Raw genomic sequence first — 14830 nt, forward strand, 5'->3', positions numbered from 1 at the left:
AAAGAATTTAATTAAATAGTGTACAGAGTGACTGAATGCAGCATGTACACAGGCTGTTATATATTCAGTAGTTCCCATTTTGCAGTTAGTGCAGAACAGTTTCATGCAGTAATATGTGTGAATGATATTTCCATCAAAATGTGTGTTATCACTCCTCCTTTTGTACCTTGAAAATGCCACTAAAACCTTAACAGATGTCACCTCCAGGATCACAGGATACCTTCCTCAGGGCTCTAATGGTGTGATAAACAGGGAAATACAAATTTTCATGTTGGGACTTGAACATCACACATTGTTCCTCTGAAATCAAATGTTTATTACTCCCCAGAGAAAGATATAGATTATTGTGTCTTTTACCACAAAAGTAGACGTGTTTGGAATTTTATTTAAAGGTAGTAGAAATTTTTGAAGCCATCGAATACCAGCCACTGAAAAATTAACATTGAGAGTTGGATATTCAGAATTTAGATGTGGACAATAAGTAGCAAATCATTTTGTGATGATGCATATTTTCACAGACCATTCTGTCAGTCAGTGGAGATTAAGAAATTCTCTTTGGCATTAAAGTGTAGTATGTCAGACCCTGTGCTGGAAAATGGTAGTGTGCTCATATTCACTCAACATTATTGGTATGCTCATGTCACCTGCAGGGATTAACATTCTGGAAACTCAGAGGGTTATCGAATGTTTTGTTTTCTCTCTTCAGAAAAGCCCTTTCAGCAATAGCCGGTGTGTGAAAGGACTTTTCAGGCTTGCAGAGAAATGGGGCTGTGTTGGATGAATGTGATTTAAAATATCTCTCTGTGGTTGCCTATCTGCAAGGCAGTTATCTGTCCATCAGATTGGAAGGTTTTATTGGTGTGTCAGTCCTGTAAAGTATCAGTCCAAACCAGCAAAGCAATACCAACGACACAAATAGTGAAAGACAGTCTATAATTAGCCTGTAAGTATGTTTAGTGTGAGACCTCACCCTTGTTTCCCAGTTCCACAAGAGTTATTCCAGTTTATTACTGGATGACCTGACAAAATCTATCCATTTTTTACTGGAAAGAAAGACCAAAAACTACAAATGAACCCAAAGGAGAATAAAGAGATGAAAGGAACAGTGAAAAATAGGGTCCTGGTCTTACTTTTGTGCTAGTTCTGTGTTTGAAGGGAAATGCTGAAAACTCTATTTGGGTAGATAAGAACAGTATTCATCTTCTGAAGACACCTTCTGGTGGAAAGTTTAATTGGTGTAGAAGCTATGGCTTTCTTTACAGAGTTGAGAATGGGGGAGATCCCTATTTAATGTTAATGAAAACTTGCTGTTAACTTCAGTGATTCCACTTGGTAATGTTTGTGTCTTTTTTTTTTTTTTCTCCATCCATATTCCTTCTTTGTATAGCAGACAGGGGCTTTTCATTTTGCATGTCATTTGTAACAAATTGCAGTTATTCTAAAAAAGTCATATCTTTCAAGCTTCAACTGAAGAAGAAAAGGAAAGCATATAGTTTTGAATTTACTCACATGCCTAATCTTGAACACCATGTTTTGGATTTTTAGTTTATTTTCTTTAATTAAGCTCATATTCTAGTGTTTGCTTATCTATAAAATATTTATTCTTTAGCATTTGAAGTGTGTCTCTGTGATTTGAATATTTTCTGCACGTATTTGGAAGCAGCTGCTAGACTTGCCTTGAATTCACTAGGTGGCTGGTATTTTTATGCTTCTTGAAGCAGGCTCTTTTTAGGAATGCCAGAATATACCCAAATTCTCATTTCCCAGTACTTCAGTGGCAACTTCCCATGAATCTTGGAGTAGAGCTCCTGCAGTCTGTTTGTTCTCCAAGCCAATTCCATTACATGCATTGGCAAGCCAAAACAGACAAACGTAGGAGAGGTGTCAGTGCTATAATACAATTTAGAGTATTATGTAGAATAATTAGGTCAGAATTTCTCTTGATCATGTTAGGAAGTCACCCAGTGGAGGACCACCTAGACGGACTTGTGATAGCTGCCAATGAACTAGTTTTGGAAGCAGAAGTGGTAGAGGGAAATGAGAGAGGAGTGTGGCAGCCAGGCTAATTAATTGAGAAGTCAGTCTAATTAGTTTGACTGGAGGGAGCACCATGCTGATGTCACACTGTAGCTTCCAAAATTCTGTCTGATTTATACATGGGTTGTACTGGGCTTCTTATAGTCAAAGGAAGTTGTTTCTGGGCTCTTTCAGATTTTTTTGCTGTGAAGCAGAATTGTGTATTGGTTCATTCCCTATGGAAATTTACTGTAATTTTAGATTTCTTTCCAGACTGGGAGTCAATCTAGTTCCTTTTCAGTCTTCTGCAATAAGATTTTTCTAAGACGTGTTCTAGTATTGAGTTGTTCAACCTCATGCCTCTGGGAGAGATTCCTTTGTGCTTTTTTTTTTTTTCACTTGTTGAAAGATCGCCCTATCTTGTTCCTAATATTTTCTCACTTACTGAATACAAAGTGAGAATGTTTTCTCACTTGCTGAATACAAAGTGAGAAATACAAGTTTGAATACAAAACAGAAGTAAAGTTCCTTAAGTTGCATATGGTTCCATTGTGTCAGCTGGCAGGGCTGAGAGGTGGGTGTCAGCAGTCTTGCTTGCAGAGGATGTGTGCTAGCAACAGTGCACACTGGAAGATGCCTTGTTTAGTAAGAACTGGGGATTCTGAACAGTTTGCCATTTTTCTTGTTGTTATGAAACAGTATTTCTTCAGTGCACCCCTAAACATTGGTCATTACATACAGTTTGATGTGTAAGATGTTCATAAAGGAGTTGCTTTAATGAAAAGATAAAAAAATACTTGTAGTATCTGTGTTAATGTGCTGATATGGTATAATATCAAACCCAGAAGTAAATCAACAAGGTGCTGTAAATAAGCTGGATTCTGTATAGAAAGCTTCATTAGAAATGCTAAGTACTATGTTACATCAATGCCGTGGTAGTAATTTGTGAGCAGATAGTGGCATAAGATAAAAATGAATATTAATGTTTCCTAAGAAATACTACTAGAGAGCATTTTGGGGTTTTTTATTTGGTTGTGGGTTGTTTTGGTTTTTTAATTTTTTTTTCCCCATGTATGTTATTTAAAATGCTTTTATTGATGATTTATGGTCCTTCTTATAGTAGATCTTCAGCACAGTAGCTTCCGCAAGGAGTTAACATATATGTTTCCTATTTCTAGATCTGTTGGCTGTGCCTAAGCATCCATATGCTGCTATGGAAAACTGGGGACTGAGTGTTTTCGTGGAGCAAAGGATACTGCTAGATCCAAGCATTTCTTCTATTTTATATCTACTGGATGTCACCATGGTCATTGTACATGAACTATGTCATCAGGTATTAAAGCTGTTCACGTATTTGATCTTAATGTCAGAAAACATGTGCTCCTTTTCAGAACTGAAAATGAATTTGTATTGTACACATGGATGGTTGTGATTTCTATTGTAACGGGAATCCATATAACATGGAGATCTGTAAGACACATCCCTACAATACAGAAACTGTGAAGACTCAAAATGGGGTTAGAAGAGAAAATCGGTAGCAATGAACAGCTTCCCTGTCTTCTGTAGTAGCATATTCTGTGTGTCAGTGTATTTGTTATGGGTATGTAGAATAAACATGTTGATAGCAGATTCATGCTGAGTTTCACATTCATGTCAAAAAATGTTTTGACTGAAGTCAATTCTTTGTCTTGTGTCATATATGCACATATCCATTCTTTTTCCTCTCAGTTTTTTTCCCAATTTGATGTTGACCCACTCTGTTCACTAGTAGTGGATAAGTGAATCTTTATGTGTATAGAAACTATTGTGTCAATAAGAAAACTTAAAATAAAGAACCCACATTACAATTTATTTTATGTTTTTCCCATCTTCTTATCTCAAACTAAACACATTACAACTGTTAGTAATATTGAATTGAAGGCAAATGTTATGAAGAAATTTGCTACAGGGGCAGGAAATGCTTTCTTACACTCATAAGAGGCATAATCATAGCCTTCAGGTTAAGATGAATGAAATCCTACTGTGTAATCACCATGGCTTACATCTGTGACTTTACACAGTATTCTTTAAAGGCAATGCAAATTCTTAACACTTTCAGCAAATAAAAAGTACCGTGTAAAAACGAGGCATTGTAATGGCATTCTGCCAGATGAACCTGAAAATAATGTTTGGTTCGTGTTTGTATTTCACATTAAATCGATCGATGAATATGAAGTCTTCAACTAAAACATGAAATTTTATTTGAAAGTTACTGCTGGCTTGATCTTGATACTATTATCTATGTGATTTTTCTATAAGCTCTTCACTGTGCAGTATAACAGAGTAGTATCCAGTTCAGTTAGAAAAACTACTGTGCCTTTAGGAATCGTGTGGAAAACATACACTAGGTCATCAAGTCCCAGCTCCTGTGAATATCAGATTTTTCCATGTGATGTGTTTGTAGTGCTGGGTTCAGTGCTCCTGATTACAGGGTTATATGGCTTCCCTTAAAACCTTTTGATTAAATCTGATAGTAAGTAACTTTCTCCTAGTGATCAGCTTAAGTCTTGGTTTTTCTGAAGGAGTTTCATTACTTCCAGTTATTCTTTGCACTGCTGTGATAATTTCCTTTGCTTCCAGGGCAATTTGTACTTCAGATGTGAGCAATTATCACATCATTAACTCACCAAGTTTGTTTATTTGATTCTTACAGACACTGAAGCCTTTTTACGTTGGTCTGGGAATTTTAGAGGATCATGAAGTGGGCAAAATCTATAGCAGAATTTATTTTAGGGTAGAAATATGATTATAAAGTGCATTTAAGTGACCTTATAATTGCAGATGAGGAGGTTTACTTGTTGATATCACTGCCAGTGCTGTTTGCTTAATTAAAAGCAACTTCCTCTATTCCTGTTGCTGCTGTTTCTGTTGCACTGCCATGCAGATTAGGTCTTTGCTCAGCTGCTTCACCGGACAGCTAGATAAGATAGAAAAAATTCAAGTTAAAGAAATGTTATTTCTACTTTTTGGGTGCAGAATTGAGTCACACCAAATATGGATTATTCACCTGCAAATAAAGTTTAAAGGGAGAAATAGTCAAAAAATATAACCTAAAAATCACTGTCTAGCACCTCCGTCACAATGTCGTTATTTACCCCTTTTTTCTACCTTCACCTTACGATACTCAGGAACCTGTCAAGGAACTCTAAACGATACTATTTAAGCTGAAAATGTACTGAACTGAGACCAAGTTGGGTCCAGGATCTCTCGCCTCTTCTGTTTAATTGTTATTTGTTCACTGCATTTTTCATCGTCTTTTGCTGTGCATCATATCACCTGTTAGCCTGTGGTGACAGATGAATATTCTTCCCCTTCACTCATTCTTACACATAGAATAATAGAAATTAACCAAAATCTCTCTGGTGCAAGCGAAATTAGAATCCACAATTTCTGCATCTCCAGTTGTACTTTTTAGTTAGTTATTTATTTATTTCTAGATTTCAAGGAAGGGGAAGTGGAACTCTTCCAAAATATTTTTTTTTTTTAGAGAATGGTGTCATTGTCCAGTTTCCCTGACTTTAAACCCATGACTTCAAGATTTATGGAACATATCTGAGCATGTAGTAAACTGATCTGTATGAGAGCCCTGTTACTTAGAGTAACACCAATTACTTTGCTAATGTTGTTTCCAAGATTAGAGAAATCAGATTAATATTAAAAATACAGATTATTGCCTTTAGATTTGACTGTTTAAAAATCATTATTACCAAGCCTGCTCTGTATTAATGCTTGCTTGGCACAGTGCTCAGGACAGATAAAAAATGAGAGACAGCACTGCGAAAGGACAAATTCAGTATTTGCTAAAATAGAAGTAAGAATCGTGTAAGAAAGGATTTCATGTCCAGTTTCTTCATGGCTGACTTTTCATGTTTGACCAGGTATTTTAGGTACCTGTTTTAGGATAGATGCATAAAAGTTACTTTGGTAGTTTTGGTTCAGTAATTTTGTAGGGTCTCTTTTTTGATACTTCATGTTGAGTGTTTTTTCAGGATTTTTTTTTAATAAAGAAAAAATTGATCACAGGAGTGTTTTGGCATAAAAGCTTGTTCTCTGAGCTCCAAACCATGAGCTGGTCAAAACACATGTATTTCTACCAGCTTAGTTTGATAGCTTGAAATAATTACCATAGTTTATTAAAATAATTCTGTTAAGGTAGTAGTTGGTTTTATTTGCATATCATAGATCAGTTCCACCTATAGCCTTTGAAGAAAGAGTCATTTGAATTTATGCATCATGGTTTTTTGTGGTAGTTTTCCTACCTGAGCACAAAACTTGGTGTGACAGATTGAGTTACAGAGGCATGAAAGCAGAAAGAAAATTAAAAACTTCTAAATCAACATTTTAAAAAATAATCTGAAAAAAAACCCCCATATAAGAAAGAGCGTCCTTTCAGTGTATCTGTAAATTAAGTACTTTTTGCATATCAGGTTGAACATAATACCTTAGGGAGATGAGAAATTTATGTGATCAATACATTTCAAAATGAAGTGATGGTCTTCACTCCAGGCAGATAGAGCCTATAGTCAAATACAGAAATAAATAAATAATTACTTAAAGAGATTAAATGCTTTACTTCCAGTTTTCCTTTGAGACATGTAACACCTAGGAAGATAATAGCACCTTTCTGTGGGAAAATTTGTCTTTCTTGCTTACAGCCTCTGGGTACTGCTCTGTCTCTGACATCCATAACTCTCTCTGAATTGTTCAAAAGTAGTTAAGCAAATTTGTTACATTTTCGTATTGATATCACATCCTGGTTTAATGCCTTTAAAACATTTCATCCTTTAGGTGAATAATTAAACAAATGGTTTTAATTGTATCATTAATAAATTAACCCAGAAAACTCACAGAGGAGTAGAAGAAATTCTCTTTTGTAGCACCATAAATTAATGTTACTAATTCAAATTACAGGATGAGGTATTATGAATTTTACAAAATTCATTTTTTTTTAAGTCTCTCTGGCTAGTCATAGTTCAAAATGACAATTTTACCACTGGTTTCATATTTGTTCAGTAGTACTCCTGCAATTCAGGAAATGAACTCTGTGCAGTTATGTTTAGTCATTAGAAATCATTTAAGCAACCTATTCTAGTATGAATTTAACTTCCATACTTCTTGGTGTATGAAAGTTATATTCATTTTATTGTTTCAAATTCTGAAAATGCATAAGCTATAGGAATATATTTCCAGCATTTTTTTGTCTTTTCAGTTAAATGTTCTTAAGATCAGGATCTTTGTTTAGTAGCCCTACAGAGAGTTAATTTATTGATAGCCTTCAACTATATTATGCATACTCAGTGTGCAATAAGTTTAGTTTCACATAGTGTATAAATATGACTTCTGTAAACCTCATCTTTTCCCTCTAAATTCTCAAGCTGATTTTCGGTGACATTCACTGCCATGTTTTTCATTTTTTCCATTCGAATTCTGTTTGCTGAACCTTATGTGGCCGTCTGGTAAGCTTCCAGCTAGTCTGGTCTTTGCTGCATGTCTGTTCTTTGAAGCTCTAGTGTTCACGTCACTACTGATCCTCACCACAGCATTGATCCTTCTGTGGTGTCATTCTCACTCCACAAAGACATGCACAGAAGTGACATCTTTCAGTCAGGTCCCAGACAAAGCCTTCAAACAAGCCAGCTGTCGTGAGATCAAACTGCTTATGGGCCAACTCTGCTTTCATTCATTCCTGACTCTCATTACAGTTCAGCATCAATTCCTCTGCTCTGACCTGAGTCTTTCCCTCTAGAATACTTAATTGCTTCTCCCTCTCTGTATTTTTAGAGCTTGTTTACACATGAAAGCACAAAATTATCTCTGTTGATTATAACTAATTTTTATAAATATTAAGAGCTGGCAGATAATGTTGCTTTAACAAAGTTTTGGTATTTGTTTGGTAGAAGAGAGGCTACAGAGAGTAAGTAATAGGTTTTCATAATACTGTCGGTGTTTCTCTTCTTACCACTGGTGTAACTTTATTTGGGTTACACATTACAATCATTTAAATCATTTAAGTAATCATTTAAACAGGCTCATCCATCAGCAGATGAATATATGACATCTGATTTCTTATGAATTCTTGTCCTTGCCTGTCTTCCAACGATCATCCCAGCTCTGTGTAAAATCCCTTTGACACCTACACGTCCTGTACTGTGAGATTTGTGTCTTCTGAGATCTTAGCGAGCAAAGTATGTTAATGGTTGTGTTCTTGCCTTGCCCTCAGCTCAGACCCTTCTCCTCTTTTCAGTTGATGATCTTTATTTACTTGTGGAGTTTATGGAGTTTAGTTATCCTTGAGATTTCTGTCCTTGCTAAATTAGATTGAAGTCAGTGGGGATGTTGAGGAATTATCTGGAGGAAATGGGAAAAGCAGGCAGCTCAAGTAGAGTTCCTTTGCATGTGCACAGGTGGGCTGTGCCATTTCAGGTACCTCTGCTTCTGGTTGCTGTTTGTGAAGGCTGCAGATGTCCTTTACGTCATGTATGAAATTTCCTAGGCCTTCGTGGGTATCTCACATAGCCTATTATCTTCTCTAAATGGCATCAACTACCTGCTTTTAGGCATCTGAGTCCTACCCAGAGAGCTGGCATTATTGTGTAAGGCTGCTTCCTTAAGAAACCTGTCAAGGAGAGGAGCATCAGTAGTATTGTATATTCTTAGTGGGCAGAGAGTGGGGAGAAAGAAATACTAAAATTTAGGTCTAGGGTGAAGAATGTGTTCCCATTCTCACATATATGTTTTTCAATATTCACACATCATGAAGTTTCCATGTAATGGATCCGACTACTTGAGTTAAAAGCCTTTTTCTGTCTAGTGTGTATGTTAGTCTGTTAAACGTAGGTGAGCATCTACTTCCGAGAACTACAGTTGACACTGTGAATACTGTCCTCAATATTTCTTTTGCTCCTCTTCTTCTTTTCTAGTGTTTTACTTCATTAACTTGTGCATCCTGTAATGTTGAATTAATTAGCACCGGAAAAATACAGTTAGTGAGTTTCAGTGCATGGTAAATACTACTGTTTTATTAATATGTGGGCAGACTGTGTTTGTCTAGGTGAAATATATGCAAACATGGTTTCCTAAAGGTTGTTAAGGTTGTTCATTTGAACCTTTTTGTTTTTCCAGTGGTTTGGTGACCTTGTGACTCCAGTTTGGTGGGAGGATGTGTGGTTGAAAGAAGGTTTTGCTCACTATTTTGAATTTGTTGGGACAGACTATCTCTACCCAGGGTGGAACATGGTAAGTCAGTTCTATTTTGTAATGTGGAGACTCCACCTAAAAGTTGCTTTGCTGTTAGACTCCTGCTTCTGTTATGGACAGGAACTCCTGAAAAATACTGAATGATGCATGCAAGGATCAGATGTTGAATGAAGCAAAATCACTAGGTGTGAAATAATTTGACAGCATTCCAAAAGTGTAATCTGCAATTTACTGCAAAAGGAATAATGTCATGTCTGTTGTAACTCAGCATTAAAATAGCTACTGTCTCTCTGCTTAGAAATATTTTGGATTAAAGCAGTTATGATTTAACATGGACTATTTTTTAAAACATTGAGAACATTGAATTTTATCCATAAGATAAATTGGAAAGAAATGTTTTGCTAAAACATTCTATAAAACTGAGCATATTTTTTCTTACCGTATTCTGTTCTCTCCCTAAATATGCTCTTTTTATCTTCCTGGTACTGTTTGGGTGTGTAGAGTAAATCTAAATTAACATGGGTTACATAAATTGAGATTTTGTGTTTTGGTATGGTTTCTAGCCATACACAGTTGGACATGCTTTTTCAACCAGTGTGCAAATACTGGAGCTCTCTGAGGGAACAGGGAATTCCATGCTGAGACATTATTTTGGAGTCCTTCTGTTATGCCATATTGTACCTAGATAGGTCACAATTTATATGAATTGCTGTAGTCTAGCTGTATTATAAATATTAGTAAAATAAGGGAGATGAGACTTCAGTACAAGGAAATAAAATAGGAGACCACGTTGAAGTTTCCTATAGAGATTTTTATTGTCCATTGAAGGCATGTTTATGTTTGCTAACCTTTTGTGCATATAAATGTTTAATTATGTGGCAGAATAATTGCTATAGATCATGATTGTCTGACAGAGATTTCTTGGGGCCTTTTGCTTATTTTTGGGATTTTTGCTTAAACTCTTAAAAACTAATGTCTGATCTTTTTTTTCTTCCATTTCTGTGTGCTTTCTTGAGTATACGTATCCCATTAACTTTTGTGTGCCATAAAATGAAGATGCTATAATTATGAGTTAAAGCTAATTTTAAAAAAATAATTGTATACAGGTTACTCTTGAGTTAGTTATGCTTCTTGTGAAATTTGAATTCTTTGTAGTATTTTAGTTTTTTTTCTTTCAGGCGTCAATTTTGGTTTATAATTGCATTATGAAAAGGAAAACAAATCTTTATTTGAACTGACAACTGTCTTGCATAGGTAGGCTTTTTGGGTTTGCCTGGCTTTGGCTTTATTAAAACTCATTCTATTCATCTTTATAAAGAACACAACCTGAATTACAATATAATGATTCTAATTATGAATGCAATGAAATCTGGCAGGCCTTTGTGATTTTCGCATAGTGAAGTGTCATAGATGACAACATTTATACACAGAATTTTATCTTCAAATCATCAGTCATTTGTTCCTCACATAATCAGCCTAACAAATTCAGAATAACTTTGCTTTAGAAGTCATTTGGAATATAGTATACTTGCTTGAAATTTCTGTGGAATGAATATAATGTTCACTGTTATGCAAATAACATGCCCATCATCTGAAATCTTGGCATCTTAGCAGAATACAAGCAAGAAGAGTGGATTGAACAAGGGATGGCAGTTAGACTGGGAAATCAGGAATGCGCTGCATAAATTAGAATGAACTACAGTAATATTGCCGTGCCTGAAAGCGCATTAATCTGTCAAGTTTTTCCTTAAATTAAGAAGAAGAGAGACATAAACTGCTCCTGAGGCTTTGGATATCTTTGGGCTTTGATATAAAAATGACCATGTTGACATATTTAAATGATTAGAAAATGAGATGAAACTCATAATGGTTTAAACATGCTTTGTTCTTTTGCACGTAAGAGTAGGAATCAGTACTGTCATGTTTCAGCATGTTTATTTCATAGATTGTAGGAGGAGGAAGCAAAAGTTACAGTTACTGAAATTTGGCTTGCTGGAAATTTTGTTACTGTTATAAAATGCATTTGCAGTTTGAACATATTGACTGACATTTGTAAATTTAAAAAAATTGAAGTTTTATGTATAAAATTTAATTTTCTGTTTTTCAGAAGAGAAGGATGAAGTACAAGTTGCAAAAACAAGAACTACAAACCTTATTTTCTGTCATGATGGCCAAACAGTGCAATATTCCAGCATTCTGGAATTTTGTCAGTAGTAATTCATACCTCTTAATTATAAATAAAAACCATGTATGTTACCACAGCTCTTTGTGTCAGGAAAATAATGATAAACCAAAATCCTCTTTATTTCTAAAGAATTGGGAAAGTTATATAGCAAACTTCGTTCCCTTGAAGTTCTGCAATGTTAACCTTGAATGTTTGCTGAAGAAGCCCATGGATTAAAATGTCAAAATCAGCTTATTTTTAGCTTACTCAAGACTTTTTTGTCACATTCTTTTTTGGAGAAATGTAGAAGCAGAAGACTGGTAGTCCATTCCAGAAAAAGGACTTTTGTTTGAAAATATAACTTGGGCAATACGTATACATCTGAAAAAATGAGACCTATCCACAACTTCCTCTCTAAGTTGTTGGATATTTTTGGGCTACAGGCATTAAGCGTTCACCCTTGGGGCTTATAAACCACTAAAGTTTTGATGTGACTTCTCTGAAGGTGCTTCTTTTTTAGAAGAGCTGAGCTTTTTTCAGTCTCCATCTTATCTGGCATTCACAGCCTTGGTATGGCTGAACCTGAGGCTCTTGAGAAGAGCTGTCTGTTAGACATATTCATGCCATTGTTACTTAAACCAACAGCACCATGTTCTGCACAAAACGGGGATCCATGATTTTTGTCTGAAACCCATTTATTGGCTTTTCCTTCTTCTCTAGGTTCTTTGGTTTTCATAAATATTTCTTTCCCCTGCCATTTTTGACTTTATCAGTTTTTCTTCAATTGTTTCATAGACTCTTTTACAGCAGGAAAGATCAATGGGTAACAATGCCAGTTGCAATGGAGCAGCAACACTTCATTGCGTATTCCAACATGTCTGGGATTTGTGTTGTCCAGAAGGCAGAATTTACTGCCATACTTCATCATGCTTTTATAATCTTAATGGTAAAGGAAATCTAGTCCATATTAAGCCTTTGCTGTCCTGTCTCCTGGAGGAGAGCAGACTGAGGGGGGACCTCACAGCAGTCTGCAACTTCCTCGTGAGGAGACGAGGAGGGGCAGGCACTGATCTCTTCTCTGTGATGCCCAATGACCTGAGGGAATGGCCTTAAGGTTGTGTCAGGAGAGGTTTAGGTTGGGTATTGGAAAAAATTTCTTCACCCAGAGGGTGTTTGGGTGCTGGAACACTTTCCCCAGGGAAGTGGTCACAGCCTGTCTGAGATGAAGAACTGTTTGGACAATGATCTTGGCCACATGATGTGACTCTTAATGATGGTCCTGTCCAGGCCCAGGAGCTGGACTCAGTGGTCCTTGTGGGTCCCTTCCAATCCAGCATATTCTGTGATTAAAATTTTGGGTGAATAACAGAATGAAGAGGCATTCTGATGGAGGTGTCTGTTATCCATTGCAGTTAATGTAAAATACATCAGAACTTTCCCAAGGAAGGGAATGAAATTTTGCTGGTTTTAAAACAAGAAGATGAGCTTTCTGTGATGAGATCCTTTATGGTTATCTCACTGTCTTAATATCGTTTTTCAAAGCTAAATCACTTCAGATTAAAGCTAGATATTCTCATTTCCTTCCTTTAGCTAAAAAAAGTCCCTGCATGTTGCTTTGTACCTTGTGAAGGTGAAGCTGCGTTTTATTTTGCAGGAAAGCTCTCTCTGCTATACAGTGATTAGACATTTGCCATGGGAAGGAATTCACAGTTCTTCCCATTCCAGCCTTTTGCCTGGCCTGCCCCCCAAATTAAGAGTTTTTGGAAATTCTTATTCTGAAATGCCTCAACTTCTTAGTGCTAGATCTCATTCTTAAAGGTCTGGGAAGTGTAAAGAGTTGTTTCTGTGTTATCAGGATGATTAAAAAAAAAAAAAAAAAACCTGTTTTTGCAAGGTGTTCCTGAGATCAGAGAATTTTCCTTGGTCATGTGTGCTCCGAATAGTCATCTGCATGTGAATTCCCTAGCTGTTGCTATTTCATGACTTAGAAAAAGATGAGATTTCTGTATTAGAGGCTTACCATATGGTTGTCTCTCCATGCCATCAAAAAGCAACCGCAGCTGGATGTGAGTTCTTGAGCTGTAAGATCTTATGACCGATACAAAGTAATCTCACCTCTGTGGAAGGGGCCTTTGCTGGTTTTAGGATCAGAGAAAAGAGAAAATTACAGTGGGAAACTACATGCTGGTAATTTCCCCTTCAGAGCTCTGTCTTTTCTCGTCTACTGTGCTCATCTTCCTCCTTTCGGAGGCCTGTTTGCAGCTGTATATTCCATCTTCCTCTTGGCTTGTTTCTCTCATATCCCGAAGTCCTTTGCATGTGGCTTTTTAAAGGAAGGAATTCAGCTGAGGCTTGCAGATCCAGTAATTCATTGGCTGATCTTTTCCGTCCGTATTTTCTGGTAGAAGGAACCATCATGTTTGTCCTTGAATGTCTCTGGTATTGGGGTAGATTTTGAAGGCTATGACAGCAGGAATTACTGGCATGTAATTTGCCCTTACATCCATCAAATGAGCATCAAATACTTTAGCAGTCAGTACCTGGCTTGGTGCTGAGAAAGCATTTCACAGAGCCCAGCTGCCTTCTCCCTTTTCTTTATTATATAAAAGTTAGCTTTGCTGACAACTTTACTGGCTGAGTCAAGGTGTAGCACATCAGCAATAGCTTTGAATCCTATGTCTTCTTGATCCATTAATGCCTTGGGTTAGGATTTCCCTCTTTCTTACTTGCTTGCTACTTTTTTAATTAGGGATGGTCACATGTGCCAGAATTTTTCTTAGTATTAAATTAAAAACTTTGTACCTGTATAGAAGGGTATCTTACCTCCTTCCTTAAATGAGCATTGCTTCCTTTACATGATTAGGTTCCACAGTCTGGACAATCCTGCCATTACTACAGACAGTTGAAAATAATAACGAGGTTGCATCTCAACATGTCTGTATTATAATAAGTAAGAAATAGATAAATGATTTTAGCTGCCCATATTTCTCATTGACTCTGTTGGAATAATGAGTGAATTCAGCCACTAGACACATGCATGTCTTTAATGAGCTTTGCCTCACATGCCTCCTAATGCATTTGCCTCCATCAGTAAAGGTTTCTAAGGCATTGTTTGACTCATACAAAACCCAGAAAATCATTATAAGTTTTGAAGTAGACTTAAGATATGGACCTTTTTTGATTTATTTCATTATTATTTTGGCCTTTCAGACCTGAGCTATAGCCTGCTTGATCCTTCTAACCCAACATAAATATCATGCTGGCTCAGCATTGAGGGAGATTCAGCCTCTCGTTTTTTTAAACTACTTTCATCTTTTCTTTTTTGGTTAAAGGCTCCCCATGCTGGTGTAAAGTAAGCCTTTAATTAATACCACATGGAGTGTTTTTCCTCCAGTAACTGCCCAGTGAAGTCAA

The 14830-nt window shown here is 36.4% G+C and overlaps 1 protein-coding gene across 1 annotated transcript in view; it reads left to right on the forward strand.

Moving 5' to 3' along the window:
* TRHDE (thyrotropin releasing hormone degrading enzyme) overlaps positions 1-14830 on the forward strand; it is a 213232-nt gene that overhangs the window by 83838 nt on the left and 114564 nt on the right. The window contains exons 4-5 of the mRNA XM_066183262.1: positions 3195-3349; positions 9178-9291. Coding sequence (XP_066039359.1) covers positions 3195-3349; positions 9178-9291 — 269 coding nt within the window. The remainder of the gene's footprint in view (positions 1-3194; positions 3350-9177; positions 9292-14830) is intronic.

Source organism: Chamaea fasciata, unplaced genomic scaffold (assembly GCF_029207755.1).
Source record: "Chamaea fasciata isolate MVZ Bird 193981 ecotype frontalis unplaced genomic scaffold, bChaFas1.0.hap1 SCAF_5, whole genome shotgun sequence".
NCBI lineage: Eukaryota > Metazoa > Chordata > Aves > Passeriformes > Sylviidae > Chamaea > Chamaea fasciata.